This window comes from Lotus japonicus, chromosome 6, assembly GCF_012489685.1.
Source record: "Lotus japonicus ecotype B-129 chromosome 6, LjGifu_v1.2".
NCBI classification, from domain to species: domain Eukaryota; kingdom Viridiplantae; phylum Streptophyta; class Magnoliopsida; order Fabales; family Fabaceae; genus Lotus; species Lotus japonicus.
In genome coordinates, this window is record NC_080046.1 from 14,780,289 (window position 1) to 14,801,370 (window position 21,082).

A 21,082-nucleotide genomic window follows, 5' to 3' on the forward strand; every position below is an offset into this window, starting at 1 on the left:
ATCATTAATCCACTGCAAACAAGCACCTCAATTTTGTAGGATTTTGTTATTGACAAAAAATTGGAGTTAAGCTGAGGGGGTTAGGCTTTTGATGATTAATTCCATGTGATTGTAATAGAATAGTCAGTTATCTAGTGTTAATCCAAGTGGAGGATGGATAATGTAATATTTGGAATGATCAACAAGTTATAGGAAATCTTAGAGCACGTGTTATTAAATATCGGCCATGGCGGCGCCATGACATTTTTCCATATCGGATTTTCAACATGTCACCACAAAAAGTGTGTGACGTTGCGGTTTGGCGTGACGGGGCCATGACGGCCACTAGGGCTGCCCAACATTTTTTGGCCCGACCGAACCCGACCGGCCCGTGGCAAAAAAAAGGCTTTTCAGGCGGGCGGGTCGGTTCTCGGGTCTTACAATTAAAAAAAAACCGGTTTTAACCGGTCTGGTTTGGTCGGGGTCAGTCTGGGTTCTGAACCGACCGGCCCGATCGATTAGGGATAAAAAAAAAAGTTCCTCCAGTGGCCCAGCCCATTGTGTGTGAGTGAGGGGAGGAAAAAAAAAAGGCTTCAAAAACCCTAGTCCATTACCCCACCCACTAAAATTTTTAACCCTCCCTCACCCTCCCAAACCCTAGCCGTCCCAACCTCTCTCTCTCTCTCTCTCAACCTCTCAACTCTCATTCTCTTCTTCTCTCAACCTCTGCTCTCTCTCTCAGACTCGCCGCCGCCACCACCACCCTTCTCCTCCTCTTCTTATTCTCTCCAAACTCCAAACCCTAGCCGCCACCACCCTTCCTTTTCAGATCCGCTGCCACCACCCTTCTCTTCTTCTTCTTCTTCTTCTCTCCAAACTCCAAACCCTAGCCGCCACCACCCCTCCCTGCGTCGCCATACTCTGTGCCGCCACCACCCTAGCCACTCACTCCACCACTGCATCTGCATGGCTTCTTGCCTTCTTCCTCCATGCTTCTCTGGTCCGTAATAGCTTGTTCATCTTCATTTTGCCTCAATCGATTCTGATATCGCAAGATGAAATGAACATGCTATTTCGCATGAGAAAAGCAATTGAAAACTTGTTCTTGACTATGTTGTTCTTGGTTAATTTGTTTGGTAATGGTTCTTCATCTTTCTGTTCTCTGCAAAACCCGATGGAACCGACCCGACCCGCCCGTTACCCGACCAAACCGAAACCGATCCAAACCGACATATCTCATGGTCGGTTACGGGCCCAATTTTATGTCATGCGGGTTCGGTCGGTGGACCTTTTTGGGCCCGAAACAGCCCTAACGGCACGATATCCATGGCGATTTGCGGAAAAAACGGGAAATTCTCAAATTTGTTTGAAAAAAAAAACTGTTCAAAGGGCCCATGGATTTTAATGGCCCAAGTCCGAGCTTCTAAACCCCAAATTTTCATTCGACCAAAAAAATTGAGCACAGCACGCGCTCCTGCCCGGCGGCGACCAAGCACTTGAGCAAGAACAAGTCCTCAGACCCGAGCGCCAAAACCCTCACGAGCCCGCGGTGGGAGCTGAAGAATCTCCTCACCCTGGAATCGGAGTTCACCGCCCGGAGCTTCTCCTCGGTGGTGCCGCAGCTGGCGAGCTTCTCCCGGAGGGCGGTGAGCCTCGCAATCTCGCGGCGGAGCTTCCCATAGCTCCTACCCCATCCACCTCCGACCACCGCTCCGCCCATCCCCGGTTACCTGCGGCCGCGTGACCACCGGCGAGCACTCCGGTCTCCGGCCACCGCGTCTCTGCTCCATCCAAGCTCTTAGGTAATTTTTCTCTGCAATTTTTTCGTTTTCCCACTCTATTTCTGCGTCCTCTCACCTCTGTTTCTCAGTTTCCCTCTCTCTAATCTCTTTCTTCTCCTCAGTTGTTACTGACTTACTTTTGATTCCTCTCCTCTGTTACGACTTACAACCTTCTGTTCCTTCTCCTTTCTCCTCTGTCACTGTTTGCTTAAATCTTTGTTTTCTTTCCACTTTTTAGTGCTGGTGGGTGTTCCTCTGTTTTACAATGGCTAGTGGCATTGGCACTCAACTTGACTACACTACATTGGGATTGGATGATTAGTTATTTAGATTAAATTCTACTCTTTAGACTTTATTTTTCATGTCAATTAAAACATCAAGTCTTGAATTTGTCATGATGTTTTGGTAATTGGTATGTAATATGCTAAATGAGAGTATGAGACTTTATATCTATCTAGTATCTAATATCTATTGAACCTTTGTTATGATATTTGCTATTGTATCTATGATGTTGAGCCTATATTTGATGATATAAGTTGCTATTACTTAGCAGATTTTTTGTTGTTGCATTGTATAATTGCATTATGCAGGTTTTTAATGTGTGTATGTATAATTGTGTGTGTGTATATATATATATATATATATATTTACAATTTTTTTTATTAAGGCCGCCATGGCATCCGCCATAATTATATGGCGGTATTTTGGCTTCCGCCATGGATTGCCATCCGTCATTGATAACACTTTAGAGCAGTGAAAATTTCATGTCCAACCATAGGCGAATATCAGTCACTTGATTCAAGTTTCTTTGTCCATAACAAAAGCTGTAGTTGGATCCTGTTTTGAATTCCATTAAGTTCTCAAATTATCTGCACGGGCTGCAAATTCATATCTTACCATTAATATTTGTTTAGCCTTTTTATCAATCACAATTCAGATTTGTTTCATTTTTTTTAACAAAGTTTTACTGTATTTTGGATAATTTTCTATGTTTTCACATTCACATATGAAATAGCTTTCTTCAATTTTATTTTCCCAATTTCCCATTCCATAATTCTCTAGCATCTTTCTGCGATATATATTCTCTCTCACTTCTCCATTCTCATTTCTCTCTCGACAAGTTTAAATCTTCCTCATAATTGTTCATATTTTCAAATTTCTATAGTTTTACTTACGGTAAAGATTTTGTTTCTTAAATGACCCAAGCGATTATGGCTTTGACAATGGAAGCCATGGTGAAAAAGTTTCAGTCAAAATTCAGAAAAGTCAGGGAAGAAATGAATCAGTGGAATGAGCTTCAGTCGTGCTTAATTTCACAGTTTAGAAATGCTTCCTATATTGTTGAAAGGTTAGAGGTAATTTGACTTGTTATTATTCTTCTGTATGTCTACATATAATTCTTTTTCATCCTATTATTGACAGTGCTGTAGTTCTGAAATTACTCGGGGTTATTGGAAGCAGGTGCTCCAAAATTCCCACAATTATGGTGTTCTGAAGTGTGTCAGTGGTGTAAGAGAAGCTCTTTTGGCAAAGCAGATTGAATCTTTGGTGAACATTTTGGTCTCCATGAAAAAGACTTTGTGAGTATATATTTGGGCCTCCAATCTTTCCAACTTTGAAAATGTCTTGACAGATGGATCTAAATATCTCTTAAAACATAGATAATGTGATGGACATTTTAAGTTTTCGGCTCAGCGGTGTGGAATTGCTTTGCTTTGTTTTCTGTTATTGTGAATGGCTTTTACTTAGGATATAGAAAACAAGTACCATGCTGTTAGTTAATTCCTTAAGCTACTTTACAGAAACCAATACCCCTCTTTGAGGATTTCTTTTAGAATCTTTTTGTGCTCTTGTGCTTTGTGTAAAATGCCAGAATGTTTTCACAACATTATCTTTTTCAAAATTGAAAGTGATCTTAATATTTGACAGATGTACACCCACTTAGTAGAACATCTTTATAAATGTTGGTTTGAGAGTAGCTTTTAGAACTAGCTCAATAGCTTCTTTAAGTAGATATTATCAGTAGCTATTTAAGAAGATTGTTATTGTCCAAATATAAGTTACCTATTATATGCAAAAATTGTGGAGGTTAGAATTAGATCAATCCAGACTCATTGATGTTTTTCATGATGCTGGTTAAATTATAATGATAATATGTAACATTAAATTGTTTTATTTTCTATTTATTTTTCACTTACCAGCGTTATACCCTTCTCGCAGTGATGTTAATGAAAACTGAAATGAAGTGATTCCATGTTCAGCTTATAAATTATAATGAAGCTTATGAGCCTTCATGATCTTTAGTGAGGATGAATTATTTTGTTTTAGTGACTTATTTGTTTAAATTTAAATCTGAATTTTCAGGGAAGACTTTCATTGTGTTGTCTTATCTCTTGAGAAAATTCATCGTGAAGGTAGACAACTAGTTAAAGGTGGTTCTTCTCGCCCAACCATTAAACAACTGCAGCAGCGAGTTGGCATTAAACCCACACTTAATGATTGCTTGGATGGGCTGTTGTTTCTACATGAAATACACAACTCTGAGTAAGGAATAGTGTTTGTGAAATTTTCATCATCTCTATTATTTGTTCTTTTAGACCACCCAGTAATGCACTAATGTGAAATTAATTTTTAATTCATCAAATGATATGATGCAAGAACTTGGAAGATTAGCAGTTTTTTGAACTTGGTCAAACTTGAGTTACATTTTTTTTTTTTTAAATTTCGTATGGTCCTATATTAGATATTTTCTTCAAAAGCAAACAATATATAAAATTTAAATAGATTAGAAGCATGAATTGAGTTCCATAAGCATTATAGTGTATGGGCAGAGAGACCCTTAAAGATTTTAGTAGTGAGTACTGAGGACTCACTTGGCCTAATGCAACAAAGTGTTACATGAACTGCATTCTGCTACTAACATCAGAGTAGTTAGAGCTATTGTCATGTCAAGGGTAAATTTTAACTGGAACAGCCTCGATACACTGTAGAAGGTTGTATGTGAATATGTTCTACCCTGTCCACCAAACCAAAGAGTTTAGTTTACCACTCATTCAGAGTTGGAAAATTTGAGACTTTATCATGAGTATAAAGTTTTGATAATGAAGTTGCCAACGAGGGTGTCATTCTCAGGTTCTGAGATGAGAAACACGATCTACTTTCTTCGCTTAATGCTTGCTATGAATCATTCTGTTACTGATACTGTATAAGAAGAATATATGGCTTAATTCTGACCAATTAAAATTAGTGTCATTGCTGGTGATTTTTTTTTTTGAAAACTAAAAAATGCAATTTTGTTTCTTATTTTGGTAGTGAAGGTCAATATTTTTAATCATCAACCTTTAATATTTGTTGGGTGAAACTGCTGCTAAACACTAAATGATTATTGATACTCGGATGTAATCTGCTTTAAATGCTTTGTGTCTTAGTGCCTTTTAATTTATTTTACCTCAGATAAAGCCATTTTAATTCAAGTATTAGTTTCTTTTTGTTTTTTCATTGAGAAAAACGGTTCCTAGTTTTTTCTTTTGAAACAGGTATTTATTAAAATCATCAGTGGTCTCAGCTTTATCAGCAATGGCCTTAAAACCCAGGTATGAAGATGCTAATGTTATAGGTTAACCATTCTGAATTTATTGTTGGGCATATGGCCACTTCCTTGTTACATGTTTCTTTTTTACTTTTACCAAAATTTTCTCTTAAAACCATGAAAGACTGCTCTAGGGTAAAGGAACATGCCTAATGCTCCCCTCAATCACCAAGAACTTTTTTACCGAAGGAAAGTAGACACCCCATGCAAAAGTAAGTGACATACTGTCTTTGAGCTAGATCTGCACATAATACACACATGAGTGCAAGATAAGTTTGAATCCCACAAATCTGCAACTAATGATTTGTATAAGGTGACACAAAGGATCCCATGAATAAAATAAACATTTGAATGTGGGTAAACTGACTTTACAAGAAGTAAAGTCATCCTTCCAACTGTTTCTGTGCCTAGACATCTTTCGAAACACAGGATCCCAAGTACATGCTTAATGATTACAACCTAGAGAAACTTTCAAGTAAATGAGAGGCCTCTTGCCTAACGCCTCATTTTTTCTTACCTCCTTTGGACAATGATAAATAGCAAGAATCTACCTTATCCATCTAGATCGAAACCCTTTCTATGAAGATCCTTAAGCCGCACTTCTATTTTTGACGTCGCCCACTATCTTATTGGCTGCTATTAGAGCAGCATTTGAAGTTTGTCAACACATAAAAGCACTTTGATATCTGATCTTCAGAAGGATTTGAGTCAAAATAAGCACAGAATTGCATGGGGAGAAAAAGGAAAACAAAGTTGCGAATGGTGCTATGTCTACTCAATTGTTCTAGCATCCCTTTCTACATGCCCAGAGATTGCGAGATCTATCACGCACTTTATTGATGATGTTTACTTTTTATTGTTTCAATGTCTATACTTATATTTTTTTTAAAGTTTAGATTGGTGTCCAACATCTTATTTTGTGTGCATTAATATTCACTTATTAACTGCATTAATTTGCATTTTAGTGCCAGTGATCTTGGTGCATTGCAACAACTCTTGGTTGATCAACCTAATCTCCTTACTGAGGAAGGTATGGAAGAATTATATGTGGTGTAGCAATGATGTCTTGATGATTAACTGTAAAAAGAATGCATGAATACTCATCACTCCATCGCTTTAATGCTCTCATGTGATGCTTATGATAAATTGATGACAATAAATAATGCTTCACCTCAACCTCTTTATGGTTCTGGTTATTCCTGTAGTATCCTTAGATTACTAATTTAAATTTCTTGAGTTTGAAGTTCACATTTAATCTGTTTTCAATAAATAGTATCTTCAAGTGAACATTGCATTGTTTGGGAATATTGGATTGCTTTCTATAGACATTATAAGATGTCAACTTTGATTCAAATATGGTGCATTGTTTAGAGTTTGTGAAGTTTCAGAGATATTTTCACTTGGTGAACCTTAACTGGAACTGCAAGTATAATTGTTGTTTTGAAAAGTTGTTGATTGCATGAAAGCTTTAAAAGCACTTATTGTCTCTTGAAGGTTCACACCTGGTTTTTCACTTGTCTTCCCCCTTCCTCACCGCTTCTTAGAATAACAATGGGAATTGTGGGTTGTTAGTACAAAATACTTTTAGAATCTCTTTCAAAGAATCTGTTGGGTGGAAAGCCTTCAAGTCTGGTGCTATCCCCTATTTTTAGGAAAAGAAAAAATGAAAAATGAGGAAGACATGGATAATTTGTACAGATGCTCCCAGTTTCTGGTGTGTTAACTAGAGCACCCAATTTTTCTGAGTGTTTCTTGGTGAAAATGTATCTAAAACATTTTTAGGATATGTTGTCTTCTAAATTATTTAATTTAGTTGTGGCAACACGTGATTGGAAGATAGCATGAAAAAGTGTTTTGCACTCACTATGGCTTAAAATTAGACTCGTTTGCTAATGTTGTTTCTGGTTGTTGACTTTTGGCTGCAGTTCAATTTGTATTTGATGTAATATTTGCTGAAGAACTATCTTGATATCCTCTACTATCGATATTGACATTGTACATGGGAGTGCTTGAGCTTTTTGTACCTCAAGGGAGCCCTTTGATCCCACAAGCATGATTGTTGATGCAGAATTAATCGTGATAATTTATGAATTTTATTATCATTGTTATTTAGGGGGTTTTAATTTATTTTAGAAATGTTCTTTATTAAGTATATTTTTAGGCCTATTAGGATTTTCAATATTAAGAAACCAATAATTGATTAGGATTTTGTATTCTGTTTGGGTTTGATTAGGATTTGGATTTATTTTTGATGAATTTTTTTAAAAATACCTGTAGTTGTGTGTTGATATGAGTAGAAGGGCCAGGCCCCTTAATCGTGTGGAATTTTGAGTTCGATCATTGAAAATATTGTTGCGAGTGGTAATAACTTTGGCTGACCAAAGGCTATAGTTGATTCGCACAAATTGGTCTAAAAAACATCAATACTATTGATCATTTCCCTGAATATACACATATAAAAGCTAAAAACAATGCGTAATTTCAGAAACTTTTTTTTTGTATTTATATGAAAAATAATACAAGATTCAATTGGGACACCATTTGATGGGGGCATTGGGTTTAGAGACTTTAAAGCTTTTAACACTGGGTTGGTAGGGAAAACTTGGTGGTTAATCAAGTAACCAAATTCTCTCCTGGGTCGGGTCCTTAAATCAGTGCTTTCCTTAGAACATGCTTTGTGATGCTAAGAAGCATAGTCATCTTAGCTATGCATGGACGAGCATCTTTCATACACGGTGGATCTTTGAGGAAGGTGCGTGATGGAAGGTTGGAGATGGCAAAACCATTGACATTTGGAATGATAAGTGGCTCCCTAAAGGTGTCCCTTTAATTTATATGGAGGATTTGGTCCAGGTTGGTAATTTATAGTATGGTTTCGATTTGTTTCTTACCAATCTACAGGTTTGGAGTAAGGAGCTGATTGAGCTGGTTTCTTGGCCACCTGCGGCGAGAGAGATTCTGCAAACTCCACCCTCCTTGGGTCACCAAGATGATGATCTGTTCTGGTCATCTACCATAGATGAAGCTTATACCACAAAAACAGATTATGCTTTCATTCGCTAAAGGAGGGTTCGGGGTATGGCTTCTAGCACTGGTGGACAACACCAACCCTCTTCTTTTTTGAAGGCATTATGGCACGCGAAAACGCGCCCTAGGTGCAAGGAAAGTGGTGTTGAGAGTTGTGGTGAGAATCTTTCCCGTTCAGTACGCTTTGAGGGTGCGAGGTATCAACGTTGATGGTGCATACCATATGTCGTGACAACCCATAAACGTATGCCATATTTTCTTATCTTGCCCAGTGGTGGTTTGCTCTCCCGGTGGGGCTTCGGGTTCATAATGGTGGGCTGCTACAGGACTTTATGCTGCAACTTTTTTCGATAACAGGTCCTGGGATTATTGGGTTGTTTTTGTCTTTCATGTATGTCATATGGGAGATGCGAAACCAGGTTATTTTTCAGTATTACTCTCCATCCTTATAGCACATACTGCGGCAGCTGTCTAGCCTTCATGGCCCGCCCGTGGAGTAGGTTCCAGCATCCCCCGCGAGGCTCGTGCGTTGACAACGTCCAGGTGGAGGCGCCGAACAAGTGGAGTTATTAAACTCAATTTTGATGCTTCATAAGTTGATACCGGAGGTGCTGGGTTTGACTTGATTTCGAGGAACCTCCAAGAAGAGATTATGGCAGCAGCCACGACTGGTCTGTTGGAGGCTTCTTTGTCTTTGTTAGCTAAAGTTGTTGCTTTCCATTGGTCCCTCTCGATGGATCTTTGCTTTTGCGAAGTTTGTTTTGAGACAAATTGTTTGTAGCTTTACGAGGCTCAAGGTTATTCTTATTTCTCTCTACTTATCTATTCTCTTCTCACTTTCTTTATTCTCTCTTTCCCTTTTTATAAAACAAATAAAGTATTAGCGTATTCCTTAAAAGCCATGTGAATCCAAAACAAACCAACTATGGCGAAAGGTTCCACGAGCCTTTCCATTTCAGACTACCCAAAGTCCCAAACTGCATATTAAAACCATGTAGCATTCACCACATTTCCAAGCCAGATAACCACGCATCATATACCTACACACATGGCTTTCACAAAAGCCACCACTTTCCACCTTCTCTGTCTCATCCCTTTTTTCCATTCTCTCCCACTCTCAACCGCTGCTGCTTCTTACAACATCTCCGCTGTCTTCGCCTTCGGCGACTCCACCTTGGACGCGGGCAACAACAACCTCCTCAACAACACTCCCTACCGCGCCGACCACTTGCCGTACGGCCGCGACCTTCCGAACGGTGTCCCAACCGGGAGGTTCTCAAACGGGAAACTCTCGACGGACTACCTCATTGGCATTCTAGGACTTAATAAGGATCTTTTGCCGGCTTATCTTGAAACAAGTGTAGTGGACAGTGACTTGCTCACTGGGGTTACATTTGCTTCTGGTGGTTGTGGTTTGGATGAGAGGACCATAGAAATTACCAGAGTTTGGGACTTAGCCAAGCAGTTTGAGTTGTTTGATGAGGCTTTTCTGAGGATGATAAAATCGTTTGGAGAGGATAAAACTAGAGATGTTATTGAGAACGCTTTGTTCGTCGTTGGTGTTGGGACTAATGACATGTTCTACAATGCGTATCTTTTTCCTACGAGGGTGATGGAGTTTGGTAGTATTTCACTTTACCAGGATTTTGTGCTCCAAAACCTTGTGGCTTTCATTCAGGTTTGTGTATTTGCAGCATATATATGTATATATACTCTCCTTTGTCTTGATCACTGATTTAAATGTTGCATCTAGAGATTAATCTATTCTTAATTGAATGAAATATTTAGTACTGTAATTCTTAATTGAACTTGCTAATTCAAATGAATTATTACAAGTATCTTGCGAAACTTTCATGTACTCTCTAATATAGAGAGGAGTAATGATACATACATCCAACTCAAATATATATTTTTGATGGTTTTTAACCATTATTATATTAGCGGTGGTTTGTAAAATGACCACTAACCTATAGTATTCTTAGAAGTAACCATTAATCTATATGTTCATAAGATGTCCACGAAAAGTTTATATCTGACAAACATTTCCATATTAAAGAGTTTACGGTGTTGGGTTTTTTCTGTATCAGTGAATGACTAAAATTTAAATTTCAAAACTCTTATTACACTAAATAATGTCTTATTGATTAATTATGGGAAGGCAACAATATTGAGGAGAAGGAATGAAAAAGGTTTACCAACGATTTAATTTTACGTTCCGATTTTAGATGTCAAGTATGACACAAATTTTCTGTTCTCAAATTGTCTAATTTAGTCAAAAAAAAAAAATTAATAGAAGAGATCTTGATCTATGTAAAGTATGATTCTGCCACCGAACAGTTGTGGTTGCCAAATAAATCATCCCAATTTAAAGACATTTCACAAGCTTAGTCATGAAAGTTACAAATAACAAATCATGTATCATTTTTATATTTCACTTATACTTGAGAAAAAACTAAAACAAAAAATATGTATTACCTTTTTTGAAAGTAGAAGAATATCATTTATTAAAATATAATATATACTCTTAATATAAGAACACTCTCAAGTAAAATAAACATTTTATGATCCAAATACACTTAAAAGACCACACACATATCGTAATCGCATTGTCTATAACATCTTGTATTGCAGCAACGAAATGGTTTTGTTCCCTAAAAGCATGGAAGACAACAATACATAGAGCATGTTAAGAAATTTCTATGACCTATTACATGCTCCTCATTTATCCATTAGGAAATATATATCACTCTCATTAAAAATATTTCACATCTCATTTTTATTTTTAAAAATAGTAAAGCGTACAAAATAGCAGAAAACTCAGCCCCATGCATGTGTCTAACAAGTAATAATTATTTAAATCTCAAATTAATTTCTCAATCAACAATTGTCACACCATATCACTTTACTTTACTTTTTAAAGTGACTTTATGTTGAATTTTACGGCAGAGACTCCACAGGGCAGGAGCTCGCCGGATTATGGTGGCGGGTCTCCCCCCTATTGGCTGCTTGCCGGTGCAAGTGACTATAAGCAACAACACCGAAGACTTGTTCCAGCGTGTGTGTAATGACCAACAGAACACAGATTCTCAAGTCTATAACACCAAGCTTCAGGCCCATCTTGAATCACTGCGTGCCACTCTCAAGGGTGCCAAGGTTGGCTATTTCGATATCTATACGCCCTTCATGGACATGATCCACAGTCCAGCAAAATATGGTAATCACATGTTTCCATGAACTTCTTTTTCCAATTAAGTTGTGTCCACTTTTTTTTTTTGGTTAAATATGTCTTTAATTTGGTTCATAATCAATAAATAAATGGTATTCACTATTTTATTGAAACCCAAAACAAATTTAACCCTAATTATTTTTGGTTGAAGTATACAACACTTGGAAATTAAATGCGAGTGAGATTCGTATAATCTAGTAAATCTCAAATGAATTTTAATCAATAAAAATAATAATGTTATTTTTTTTTTTGAAATGCAATAAAAAAAATAATGTTGAAAACAAAAAAGTGTTATAAGTAAACGTAGTGCATTTTTGTGTGTAACAATAACAATGTGTTGATTTTTCTTATAAATTTATGAAGGTTTTGAACAAACACTTGAAGGGTGTTGTGGGTCAGGGCTCGTCGAGATGGGTCCTGTTTGCAATGCGTTTGCCCCAACTTGTCCAGATGCATCTAAGTATCTGTTTTGGGATGCCGTGCATCCTACTCAAGCCGGATATTGGTTTCTCACCGAGAATAGTCGTGAAACTGTACTTCCATATCTTACTAGTTAAAGAGTGATATATGATTTTAGATTTATATTATTATTATGTAGATGATTTGTCTTTTTTCGTACGATGTAGATGATTTGTCTAAGTTCAATACACTAAATATAAAGCATTCTCAGTTATAAATAATATCAATGATTTTGGATTTAGCTCATTAAAAATGAGGAAGTAACCTTAAAAGGTAAAATAAGTCATTACGATATAATACATGAATACTTGCAAAAAGCTTCAGGGATCCATCAAATGTGCAAGCACACAAGCACGGATCCATTTAATTTGCTGTCTTACCATGCATTTGGAAGACAATATTCAGAAGTGTCCACAAGGATAAACTCAAGAAGTGTTAATGAAATAAAATATTTTTTCTATTTATTTATATTTTTCGGCACTTAATAAATACCATCAAATTTTCACACAAGCAAAATAAAATAATTTCAACCATGCACTTTTACATATGCATTGCGAAATTAATTAAAATAATATGACTTATGAATTATTATTCTAAAATCAAATAACTCTCAAGGTCAACCACAAGTCAACGTCAACAAATAAGCAAGACAACACAATCAAAAGTCAATTGTTGAACCGATTTTAGGGGTTAGGTAGATTTTTATGTTGAATTTTGGGTTTAGGGTTGATTTTGATGTTCAAGGCGTATTAGCGTCGAGTCGGGTGTATTGACTTCGGGTCAAGCTGGTTGATATCGATCGAGCAGGACGACGCAGAGTAAATTTGGAATTAGGGTTTAGCGGTAAATTTGGGAATTACTTTTTTTAAATTTTTTTCGTCAATTTAATTTTAAAAATCACAGATTTTTGGTCAACTATTTATCTTTTGTCAATATTTTAATCAACTATTAAAATGATAGGGTGTGAGCTGACTCTGTCTTTACACACATTTTTAGGGGGTTCTAAGGGGTCAGGGCAGAAATGCCCTAGGGTTTGCTTGGCTAAAAAAGCAAACTTACAATCAAAGACCCCATAAATGGTTAAGACAAAAAAAAAAACATGATGCTACACTATGACAACAATATAAGAACATACAATCAAAGACCCCATAAATGGTTAAGTGAAAGTATAATGTTGTTGCTGAAGACGGCCCAGCTAAGAAGGCAAAGTGTCTAAATATCATGTCTGGATTAAGGATTTTGCCTATGATCTGTTACCTCTTTTGTCCATATCCAATGATGTACATTCTTCTTTTGCTTCCGTTTATTAAAAGTTCCTTTTAACCATAAAAATACCCAAGTGAATATATTTTAATCACCTCATATTAATAAAAACCATCCTTTAGGCTGAAATTCCCTGCTTTAGCCTGGCTGAAGTTGAGGACAGAAAAAAGAAAGTTAATTCATCTCCAATTCATAAATCCAAGGCTCTTTCGCGTCTCAAATTGGTTTGACCAGCTGAAATAAGTTGCATGAATGATGAACCAATTATCCAGATCTTGCCGATGCTCTTGGTTCATGGCTTGTATTTATTTATTGTTACTATAAATATATCAACGCAAAATCAAAATATAATAATACCTGAATACTTTAAAAAGCTCCAGGCATTCAGCAAATATGCAAGCACACAAGCACAAAGCTAATTCTCTATTTTACCATTTGGAAGGCAATATTCTGACATATCCACAAGGATAATCTCGAGCAATGTCAAGGATTTATTTGCAATTTAAACTGAGCAAACAATGTATGAAAATTCTCAGTGCCAATCGAGGTCTTCTGAGAAGTAGCAATGTACGTGTGCATGAATTTCTAATTTCAAACACCTTAGTCTACTCAAAAAAACTGATCCCTAAAAATCCCCAACGCTGTAACAATCCCCTCTCAGAATTTTCAGTTTGTATTTGAAAGCAAGGAAATGAGAATATAGTACTAGTGATCCAGTGACGAACAGCAAAACTGTTTAGAGCTTCAAAAATACATAAAAGGGAAAGAATCTCAGTTGTGAACCCCTCTAAGAAGGAGCTGAGAAGCTGAACCTAAATCCAGTTTTCCCACGATCATGTTCATCCTGCCTGAGTATGTGGTAGAAGTTACCCTGAAACAGTAAGGAAGTATATCAGTGAAGATATTATAGGAGAGCTTTGATAAATAACAAGTAAATGCCAAATCAGGAAGGAGGTCAGGTGAGGACTACATCAGAAAGAGGAACACTTATGAGAAACAATGCCAACCTTCAAACTACGACCGGTTATTTTCCTACATTACATTAGTACATAATTCAAAGAGTCAAAATATCATATTCAGGCGCCTCACTACAATTTGGTGCAAACAGTTTTATGAGTAAATATTAAGTGCTCAGTTAAGAATCCAATCTTACCGACAATACAAAGTAAAATGACACAACTATCTCAAAGTCCAAATAAGACTAAGGATGCCTTTGGGTAAGCTTAAACGCTTATTGGCGCTTATCTCAAGTTTTATTCATAAGCTAATTTGATAAACTATTGAAATAAGCTTAAAATAACTTACGGGTAGGTATAATCATATATTCATAAGGTAATATCTGAGTAGCTTATGAAATAACCTCAAAATAGTTTATAGGTCAGTTATGAGCACTATCGTAAGCTTACCAGAATATCTGCACAAATGCTTTCAAAAAAGTTATTCCAAACATGGCCTAAACAACCCAAAGCCTTATTGTGAATCCCTCCAACATGATCATTTCAATTTAATTATTACCCCCTCCCCCAAAAAGAGGGTTAGTTTGACCTCCTACGAAATTAAATTTAAAGAGATTGAAACAGAAGTTAACCTCCAGGCGGAAAAGTTTAGTAGGAACAACAAATCCACATCCTACTGATGTTCGAAAGGATTCTAAGAACTTCCGAGGAGAGAAGTTCTTATATTCATTCTGAGTCAATTTAGCAGTATTCCCGACTCCAGCAAAAACATGGCCGTGGATTCCATGTTCTCTTAGCCACCTAACTGGAAGATCAAAAGAGAGGTCTGCAAAAGCAGTAACAGCAAGATCTCCTCCAACAAAGTCCCGTCCGGAGGAATCATTATTGTCATCATTCACTGCATCTCTGCTTTGTCTCCGTGGTTCAGTAGGACCCAATCCCCTAGTTTTAAACCCCCACAATGTTATTGGCCCTCCAAGGGTGCAAACTGGAGAGAAATCCCCACCCAAATAAAACCTTTCAGGAAGGGGAGATGGCTTGTTCATGAAACCATGCCCCCATGGAAAAACAGCACCAGCAGAAATCCCAAGGTTCAGTGCTGTATTATAAAATCCAAAGGGGACAGCGTAGCGAACATCAAACTCCTGCATTAAAAGAGTCAAATAAGTTAGTAATAATAAACACACACACATATATAGTATAAAAACATATAAGAGCAAACAAAATAAGAGAATCTTGAAATGATATTCCATCAACAACTTGTTATCCACATTTTACTGAGCGAGCCTTGAAAGGAAAGGGTTGCCCCATCCCCAATATATCATTTGCAATAGTAGTCTCCATCTCCCACTATTAAGTATTTACCATTATCAAAAGCATTTTCCAAGCAGGTTCTGACAAAATAACATCATATACGAACACAATTAAGCTCATAAGATAGAGCTCCGAATTACCTGATATATAGCACCCATTAAAGAAGTAAGATGATAGAAATAATAGTAACAGGAGTGACAGAATAATAATAACAGAATGTAGTTAGCCAGAAATAACAGAATAATAATAACAGAATGAGAGTTAGTCAGTGCTGTTAGGAGTTAGTTAAGGGGGGTTACAGACTGTATTGACATCTATATATAAACCAGTGGTAGAGAAGAGGAAATTCAGAGAAGTCAGTGGAGGAAAAGGAGGAACCAGGATTTTCTTGCTAGAATTCTCAATGCTAACCAACTTCATTCTTTCTTCTTAATTTTGAACCAGTTGTATCATTAGAACATAAGCAACCAATCATGCACTGGTGCCAATAATTTTAAATAGTGTGAAAAATCTAATAAATTGTTCAACTTCAACATATGAGCATCCTAATCCAGGAAATGAAAGTGTCCTTTCATAACATGGAAAGACCCCACCCATGTGAAACAAGTATCTCATGCTCTTTCTAAGCCAATAAATTAAAACTGAATGATATCAAAGAAAATAGAAAAAGAATATTACTACAAATTTTCTTTTATTGGAAAGGCCGACCATGTTCTCAATTGTTCATGTGTCCAAGGAGATAGACTCTGCACCCAAAAATGCTATGAGTATAAACGCTAATTTCCTAGTACTAGTCTAATTGATTCATTAAAAATTCCTGGTCTTCATCAATTTGGAAATTCAAGCACTCACAAAAGTTATTTGAAGAATTACTACACATCTATCACTTAAAAGAACGATTATCATGTTTTATTCATAATACACACATTGAAACAATTATATTGCGGCAGATTAACTAAAAGACAAGAAAAATATTTAATTGTACCTGACGTATAAATCGCAAGCTCCGATGATCTGGTGTTAGGCCGCCAAAGTGAGTGGTAGAAAGAAAAGCATACCCTTTTGTGGGCCTAATAGGTGAGTTTCTCTTGTCAATTTTAAATGTGTACTTCAGGGATGACAGTAAACCATGCCCAAGCTGCCTCCTTATAGACCAGGATGACATTTGCGATGGATCTGTTAATGTACGCCATCCAAGAGTGTATACTAAGTCATGGTGCTTTGTAGAGATTAATCCGAGAGACAAGCCCAACAGCTGCTCTTTGTATGAAGAAAACTCTTGCCAATCTTGGGAAAGCATGGATATCCGTGCTACCAAAGGTGTTAATAATCCTTTAAGTCGAGGAGCATACACCCCCAAACTCACCTCTGTTGCTTGGTTGGCACCATAGGCCAATGACATATCCCATAGATCACCATAACCTAAAAAGTTTTTGTACTTAAGAGTACCTTCAGTTGTCCAAGAACTAGTCTGCAAAAGTAAAAGTTTCGAAATAGGAAAAAGAAAAGATATTAGCAGATTAAGACTGATAAATACTCAGAGGTTCAATATACAGTTTCCTATAAGACAAGGAATCAAGGACCGAAACAAAAATATATCAATGCATCTCTAGGAAAAGATTATACCTTAAAATTCACATATACCATAAATTATAGTAATGCACATACTAATGGACCGTTATATTTGATCAATAGGCAACAAATCATATCTTTGAGCCTACCATGATGTTTTGAAAATCCTAACAAATAAACACTTAATGACACATACACAATATCTTGATATTTCCTAGTAGCAGAAAGAACCCATTAGAAATAGAGATAATTGATTCTACAGTATCTAAAGCCAAGATAGACTTCAATAATGGAAAGAAAATACAACTGCAGCTCCAAGTAAAAAAAGGTAACTGTAGTCTCTTACTAGTTTCTACTATAAGGTATAACCTTTCAAATACTTATTTCCAACCAAATAGTCTGCAATAGAACAAAAAAGTAAATAACATTGAAAATAACTCCTCAGCCAAGAAGTAAAGCAAAGTTACATATTTTTTTGTGTTGCTGCAACTGTATAGAAGCTCTCATATTAAGACGCCATGAAGCATAAAAGCTTGCTTCCTTAATAATTTGATAATCTGGGAAAAGAGAGTGAATGTATATCTATGCCTCGTAGAGAATAGTCAGTCAAACTGTCAATGTTCATACAGTAACATTATAGGCCAAAGAGGTATCCCATAGATGACCATAAACTAACAAGTTTTGCATTTAAGAGCCCAATCCAGTGTCAAAGAACTAGTCTACAAAAGTAAAAAGTTCCCACAATGGAAAAAGAAAAGATATTAGCAGATTAAGACTGCTGAATACTCAGCAGATCAATATACAGTTTCCTATTAGACAAGGCCTGAAACAAAAATATTCTAATGCATCTCTAGGAAAAGATTATAGCTGAAAACTCATATATACCGTAAAATATAGACATGCATATACTATTGGACCTTTATATTTGCTAAATAGGCAACAAATAATATCCTTGTTCCTACCATGACATTTTGAAAATCCTAACAAATGAACACTAAATGGCACATACGCAATATCTTGATTTTCTTATTAACACTAGTAGCAGAAATAACCCATTAGAAATAGAGATAATCATTCTACAGTATCTAAAGCCAAGATAGACTTCAATGTATATCTAATGCCTCCACAGAGAATAGTCAGTCAAACTGTCAAGAACATACAGTAAGATGACGCTAGCCTCCCAAGGGCATGAAGAATAGGTGCTTGTTGAACAATTTAACCAAACCACGAGTTTGTGGAAGATACAGGTGGAGATTTTCCACTGCTAGGAACCCCAACTCCAAGTGAGACTAGAACTGTGATTTCTTATCCACAAAATTATCAGGAAGTACCACATTTACTTGAAACTTCAAATTGTAAAACCAATACCCCTAAAACTAAAAGCTTCCGATTCACAGTCCAAGGATAACCAAAGTGAACCAACCCCTAGTCCCTGGTAACTAGTAAGTCACAGATCATTTCCCTCAAACTGCAGACATTTCACACTGACATAAACCTTCCACTATCCCAATCATTATCACGAAAATAAACTTCTTTTTTTCTTTTTTTAAACGATTAAAGGATCGCTGTTTGTTGCACAACAAAACAAGCATCAGAAATTAAACTACAACCTCAGACTTAATAGGAAAATTCTCAAATAAACTATAGATAACTACATGAAGTTTCGAATCAGCGCATACCGAGTGTCGTCATAAAATTCTTTACAATGCCTCAAATAAATCTAATATCAATAACATGTCTCACTTTTGAATGAATCTGGAGCAATCTCAGTATCACATAGAAAAACACTAATAGAGAATGAGATCATACCGAGGGTTTGGTATAAACGCCGCATTCACCGGAGACACTGCTAGCGGCCTCGACAATGTCAACGATGACATTGGCGGTGTCAGGCAACTCCGGCGGCCCGGGCTCAAGGCGGAGCTTGCTGGAATCGAAAATCCCGAGGTTCTGGAGCCTGGCGAGTGCGATTTCGGAGGCGCGAATGAGCTCCTGCATGGTGGTGGCCTCCTCGAGAACCTTGAGCTCCGCCTCGATCACCCAATCCTTGGTCTTGGTGTTTCCGCGAATCAGCACGTCGTGGACTCGGATAGGGACCAGCTCCGATGACAGTCGCCGGGAAAGGGTTTCGAGCTTGAAACGCTGCTCGCGTAACCGTGATAAAGGGGATTGAGGGTTTCGCTGATTCCGGTCCCCCGAAACGACGTCGTCGTCGTCGTCTTCGTCTTCTTCTTCTTCTTCGATGATGTCGGTGTCGTCGTCGTCGTCGTCGTCTTCTTCAGTGAGGTGGGTATTGACATTGTTAGGGTTTGGAGGGACTGGAACTTGTTCAGAGTTTTCCATTGATGAGATTCGGAGGCAGTTTGGTTGGAGAAGGAAGAGTGTGTGAGTTCAAGCAAAGCAAAAAAGGTTATAGAGAACAAAATATTTCGCCTTTTATTCTCGCTTGTGTTATTACGGATTTGCACAAATGGAAAGGCTTATTAGCACTTTTGGTCCCCCAGGTTTCAAAAATGTGCAAACGGAGTCCCCCAAGTTTAAAAATAACATTTTACTACCCCGATGTTAAGCTCCGTCAACACTTTTGGTCCCCCGCCAGTTTTCCATCAAAAAACTAACGGTTCTAAGGGTAAATATGTAATTAAACAAAAAATAATTAATTAAAATATTAAAAAAACCTACAAAAACCCATAAAGTTATCTCCTCAGTCATCTCCCTCATCATCTTCATCCCCTTGCCCAGAAAAAACCCAAAAAAAAAAATATCTTCCTCTCCCAAACATCTCCATATTCTCCAAATCAATTAAGAAATGAAGCCTGATCTTCATTTCATTCTTCTTTAACTATGAAATGAACCTAATTCCTTAATATGACAGATTGATTCTCTACAACATGATCAAGCATGCAAGGAATGAATTGAAGCAATAACAAAAGATGAATTGCACAATAAACAAGAAACGATGGAAGTTGTAGATCGAAGGACGAGGAAGGTGGAAGCTGTGATGGCGTGGTGGTGACTGTAGGTTTTGGGTCATTTCGATTTGGTGTATAGAACAAGGATCTGGATCTGGAACGACTTGGGTCTCTGCTTCATCTTTTGTGATAAATTTCGTTTGGGTTTTGATAAATATTGGTTTTTTGATGTGGGTTGATGAGGTTATTTTTCTGGGTTTATTCTTCATTTTATGGGTAGGAAAAACCCTCTCCTATGCACAAATCAACTCTAATCACATGAAGGTTTCTTCAAGTTCTGTTTACTGGGCGATAGTTGTTGAGCTGCTCGAAGATGCCCACACTATTATTGGCCTCCCTACATGGCCAATGTGTAGGAATGGGTATGTTATGTGCTGATATTTTTATTTTCTTTTTCTTTACTTTCTCCCTACTGGTAGTGGTATGGTTCTTGCAATGTCATATTACCTCTTTTTTGTGTGAATTTCAGTTCTGAATTTGAAGATGATTGAGGAAGAAGATGAAGATCAAGGGTTTGCAGGGCTTTTAATGTTTTTCTATTTTTTTAATTAATTTTTGAGTTCAATTGCACTTTTAGTCCCCAAAGTCGTTAGTTTTTGGATGGAAAACTGGCGGGGGACCAAAAGTGTTGACGGAGCTTAACGTCGGGGTAGTGAAATGCTATTTTTAAACTTAGTGGACTCCGTTTGCACATTTTTGAAATCTGGGGGACCAAAAGTGCTAATAAGCCAAATGGAAATGAAGTTGCCTAAATGACATTAAAAACCTTGATTAAATCATTTTTTTTAATGTAGGTCATATTATTAAGAAATCAAACCGGCATCGAAGCCAAACGGTCAACAACCAAAAGATCAGAAAGTCCTAGAGGTCCCTCCTCTATCCAAACAACATTTGATAGGGAGGAAGCCTTTTGAGCCATAAAATCGACACAAGTTGCTTAGAGA

General features: G+C 37.1%; 3 protein-coding genes across 4 annotated transcripts; 2 read left to right on the forward strand and 1 right to left on the reverse strand.

Annotated features, from left to right (window-relative positions):
* The first annotated feature begins 1,424 nt into the window (after positions 1–1,424).
* Positions 1,425–7,617, forward strand: LOC130722636 (uncharacterized protein At5g43822). 2 transcript variants are annotated; one of them, XM_057573441.1, is made up of 7 exons: positions 1,425–1,781; positions 2,967–3,115; positions 3,222–3,340; positions 4,125–4,304; positions 5,297–5,353; positions 6,315–6,379; positions 7,275–7,617. In XM_057573441.1, the coding sequence occupies exons 2-7, from the start codon at positions 2,972–2,974 to the stop codon at positions 7,316–7,318; spliced, it is 609 nt and encodes a 202-aa protein (XP_057429424.1). In that variant the 5' UTR covers positions 1,425–1,781; positions 2,967–2,971; the 3' UTR covers positions 7,319–7,617. The 2 variants fall into 2 exon arrangements, with proteins under 2 accessions (XP_057429424.1, XP_057429423.1); XM_057573440.1 differs by lacking the exon at positions 1,425–1,781 and having other exon boundaries at positions 2,943–3,115.
* A 1,750-nt stretch (positions 7,618–9,367) lies between these two features.
* Positions 9,368–12,223, forward strand: LOC130722635 (GDSL esterase/lipase At2g40250-like). Its single transcript, XM_057573439.1, has 3 exons — positions 9,368–10,054; positions 11,323–11,590; positions 11,966–12,223. Exons 1-3 carry the CDS (start codon positions 9,425–9,427, stop codon positions 12,157–12,159), a joined length of 1,092 nt encoding a protein of 363 aa, XP_057429422.1. The 5' UTR covers positions 9,368–9,424; the 3' UTR covers positions 12,160–12,223.
* Positions 12,224–13,797: 1,574 nt separating this feature from the next.
* On the reverse strand, positions 13,798–19,578 carry LOC130722633 (uncharacterized). Its single transcript, XM_057573437.1, has 4 exons — positions 18,976–19,578; positions 16,580–17,065; positions 14,913–15,425; positions 13,798–14,195 (listed from the first exon to the last, which is right to left on the reverse strand). The coding sequence occupies exons 1-4, from the start codon at positions 19,507–19,509 to the stop codon at positions 14,112–14,114; spliced, it is 1,617 nt and encodes a 538-aa protein (XP_057429420.1). The 5' UTR covers positions 19,510–19,578; the 3' UTR covers positions 13,798–14,111.
* Positions 19,579–21,082: the final 1,504 nt, after the last annotated feature.

Excerpts from the sequence above, each read along its gene's own strand:
- LOC130722636 (XM_057573440.1), top strand. The coding sequence starts at position 2,957 with ATGACCCAAGCGATTATGGCTTTGACAATGGAAGCCATGGTGAAAAAG. Across the intron at positions 4,305-5,296 it reads CATGAAATACACAACTCTGA|GTATTTATTAAAATCATCAG; the intron begins GTAAGGAATAGT and ends CTTTTGAAACAG. Across the intron at positions 6,380-7,274 it reads TAATCTCCTTACTGAGGAAG|TTCAATTTGTATTTGATGTA; the intron begins GTATGGAAGAAT and ends TTTTGGCTGCAG.
- LOC130722635 (XM_057573439.1), top strand. The coding sequence starts at position 9,425 with ATGGCTTTCACAAAAGCCACCACTTTCCACCTTCTCTGTCTCATCCCT. Across the intron at positions 10,055-11,322 it reads ACCTTGTGGCTTTCATTCAG|AGACTCCACAGGGCAGGAGC; the intron begins GTTTGTGTATTT and ends ATTTTACGGCAG. Across the intron at positions 11,591-11,965 it reads CCACAGTCCAGCAAAATATG|GTTTTGAACAAACACTTGAA; the intron begins GTAATCACATGT and ends AAATTTATGAAG.
- LOC130722633 (XM_057573437.1), bottom strand. The coding sequence starts at position 19,509 with ATGGAAAACTCTGAACAAGTTCCAGTCCCTCCAAACCCTAACAATGTC. Across the intron at positions 17,066-18,975 it reads GCGTTTATACCAAACCCTCG|ACTAGTTCTTGGACAACTGA; the intron begins GTATGATCTCAT and ends TTACTTTTGCAG. Across the intron at positions 15,426-16,579 it reads GCTTGCGATTTATACGTCAG|GAGTTTGATGTTCGCTACGC; the intron begins GTACAATTAAAT and ends CTTTTAATGCAG.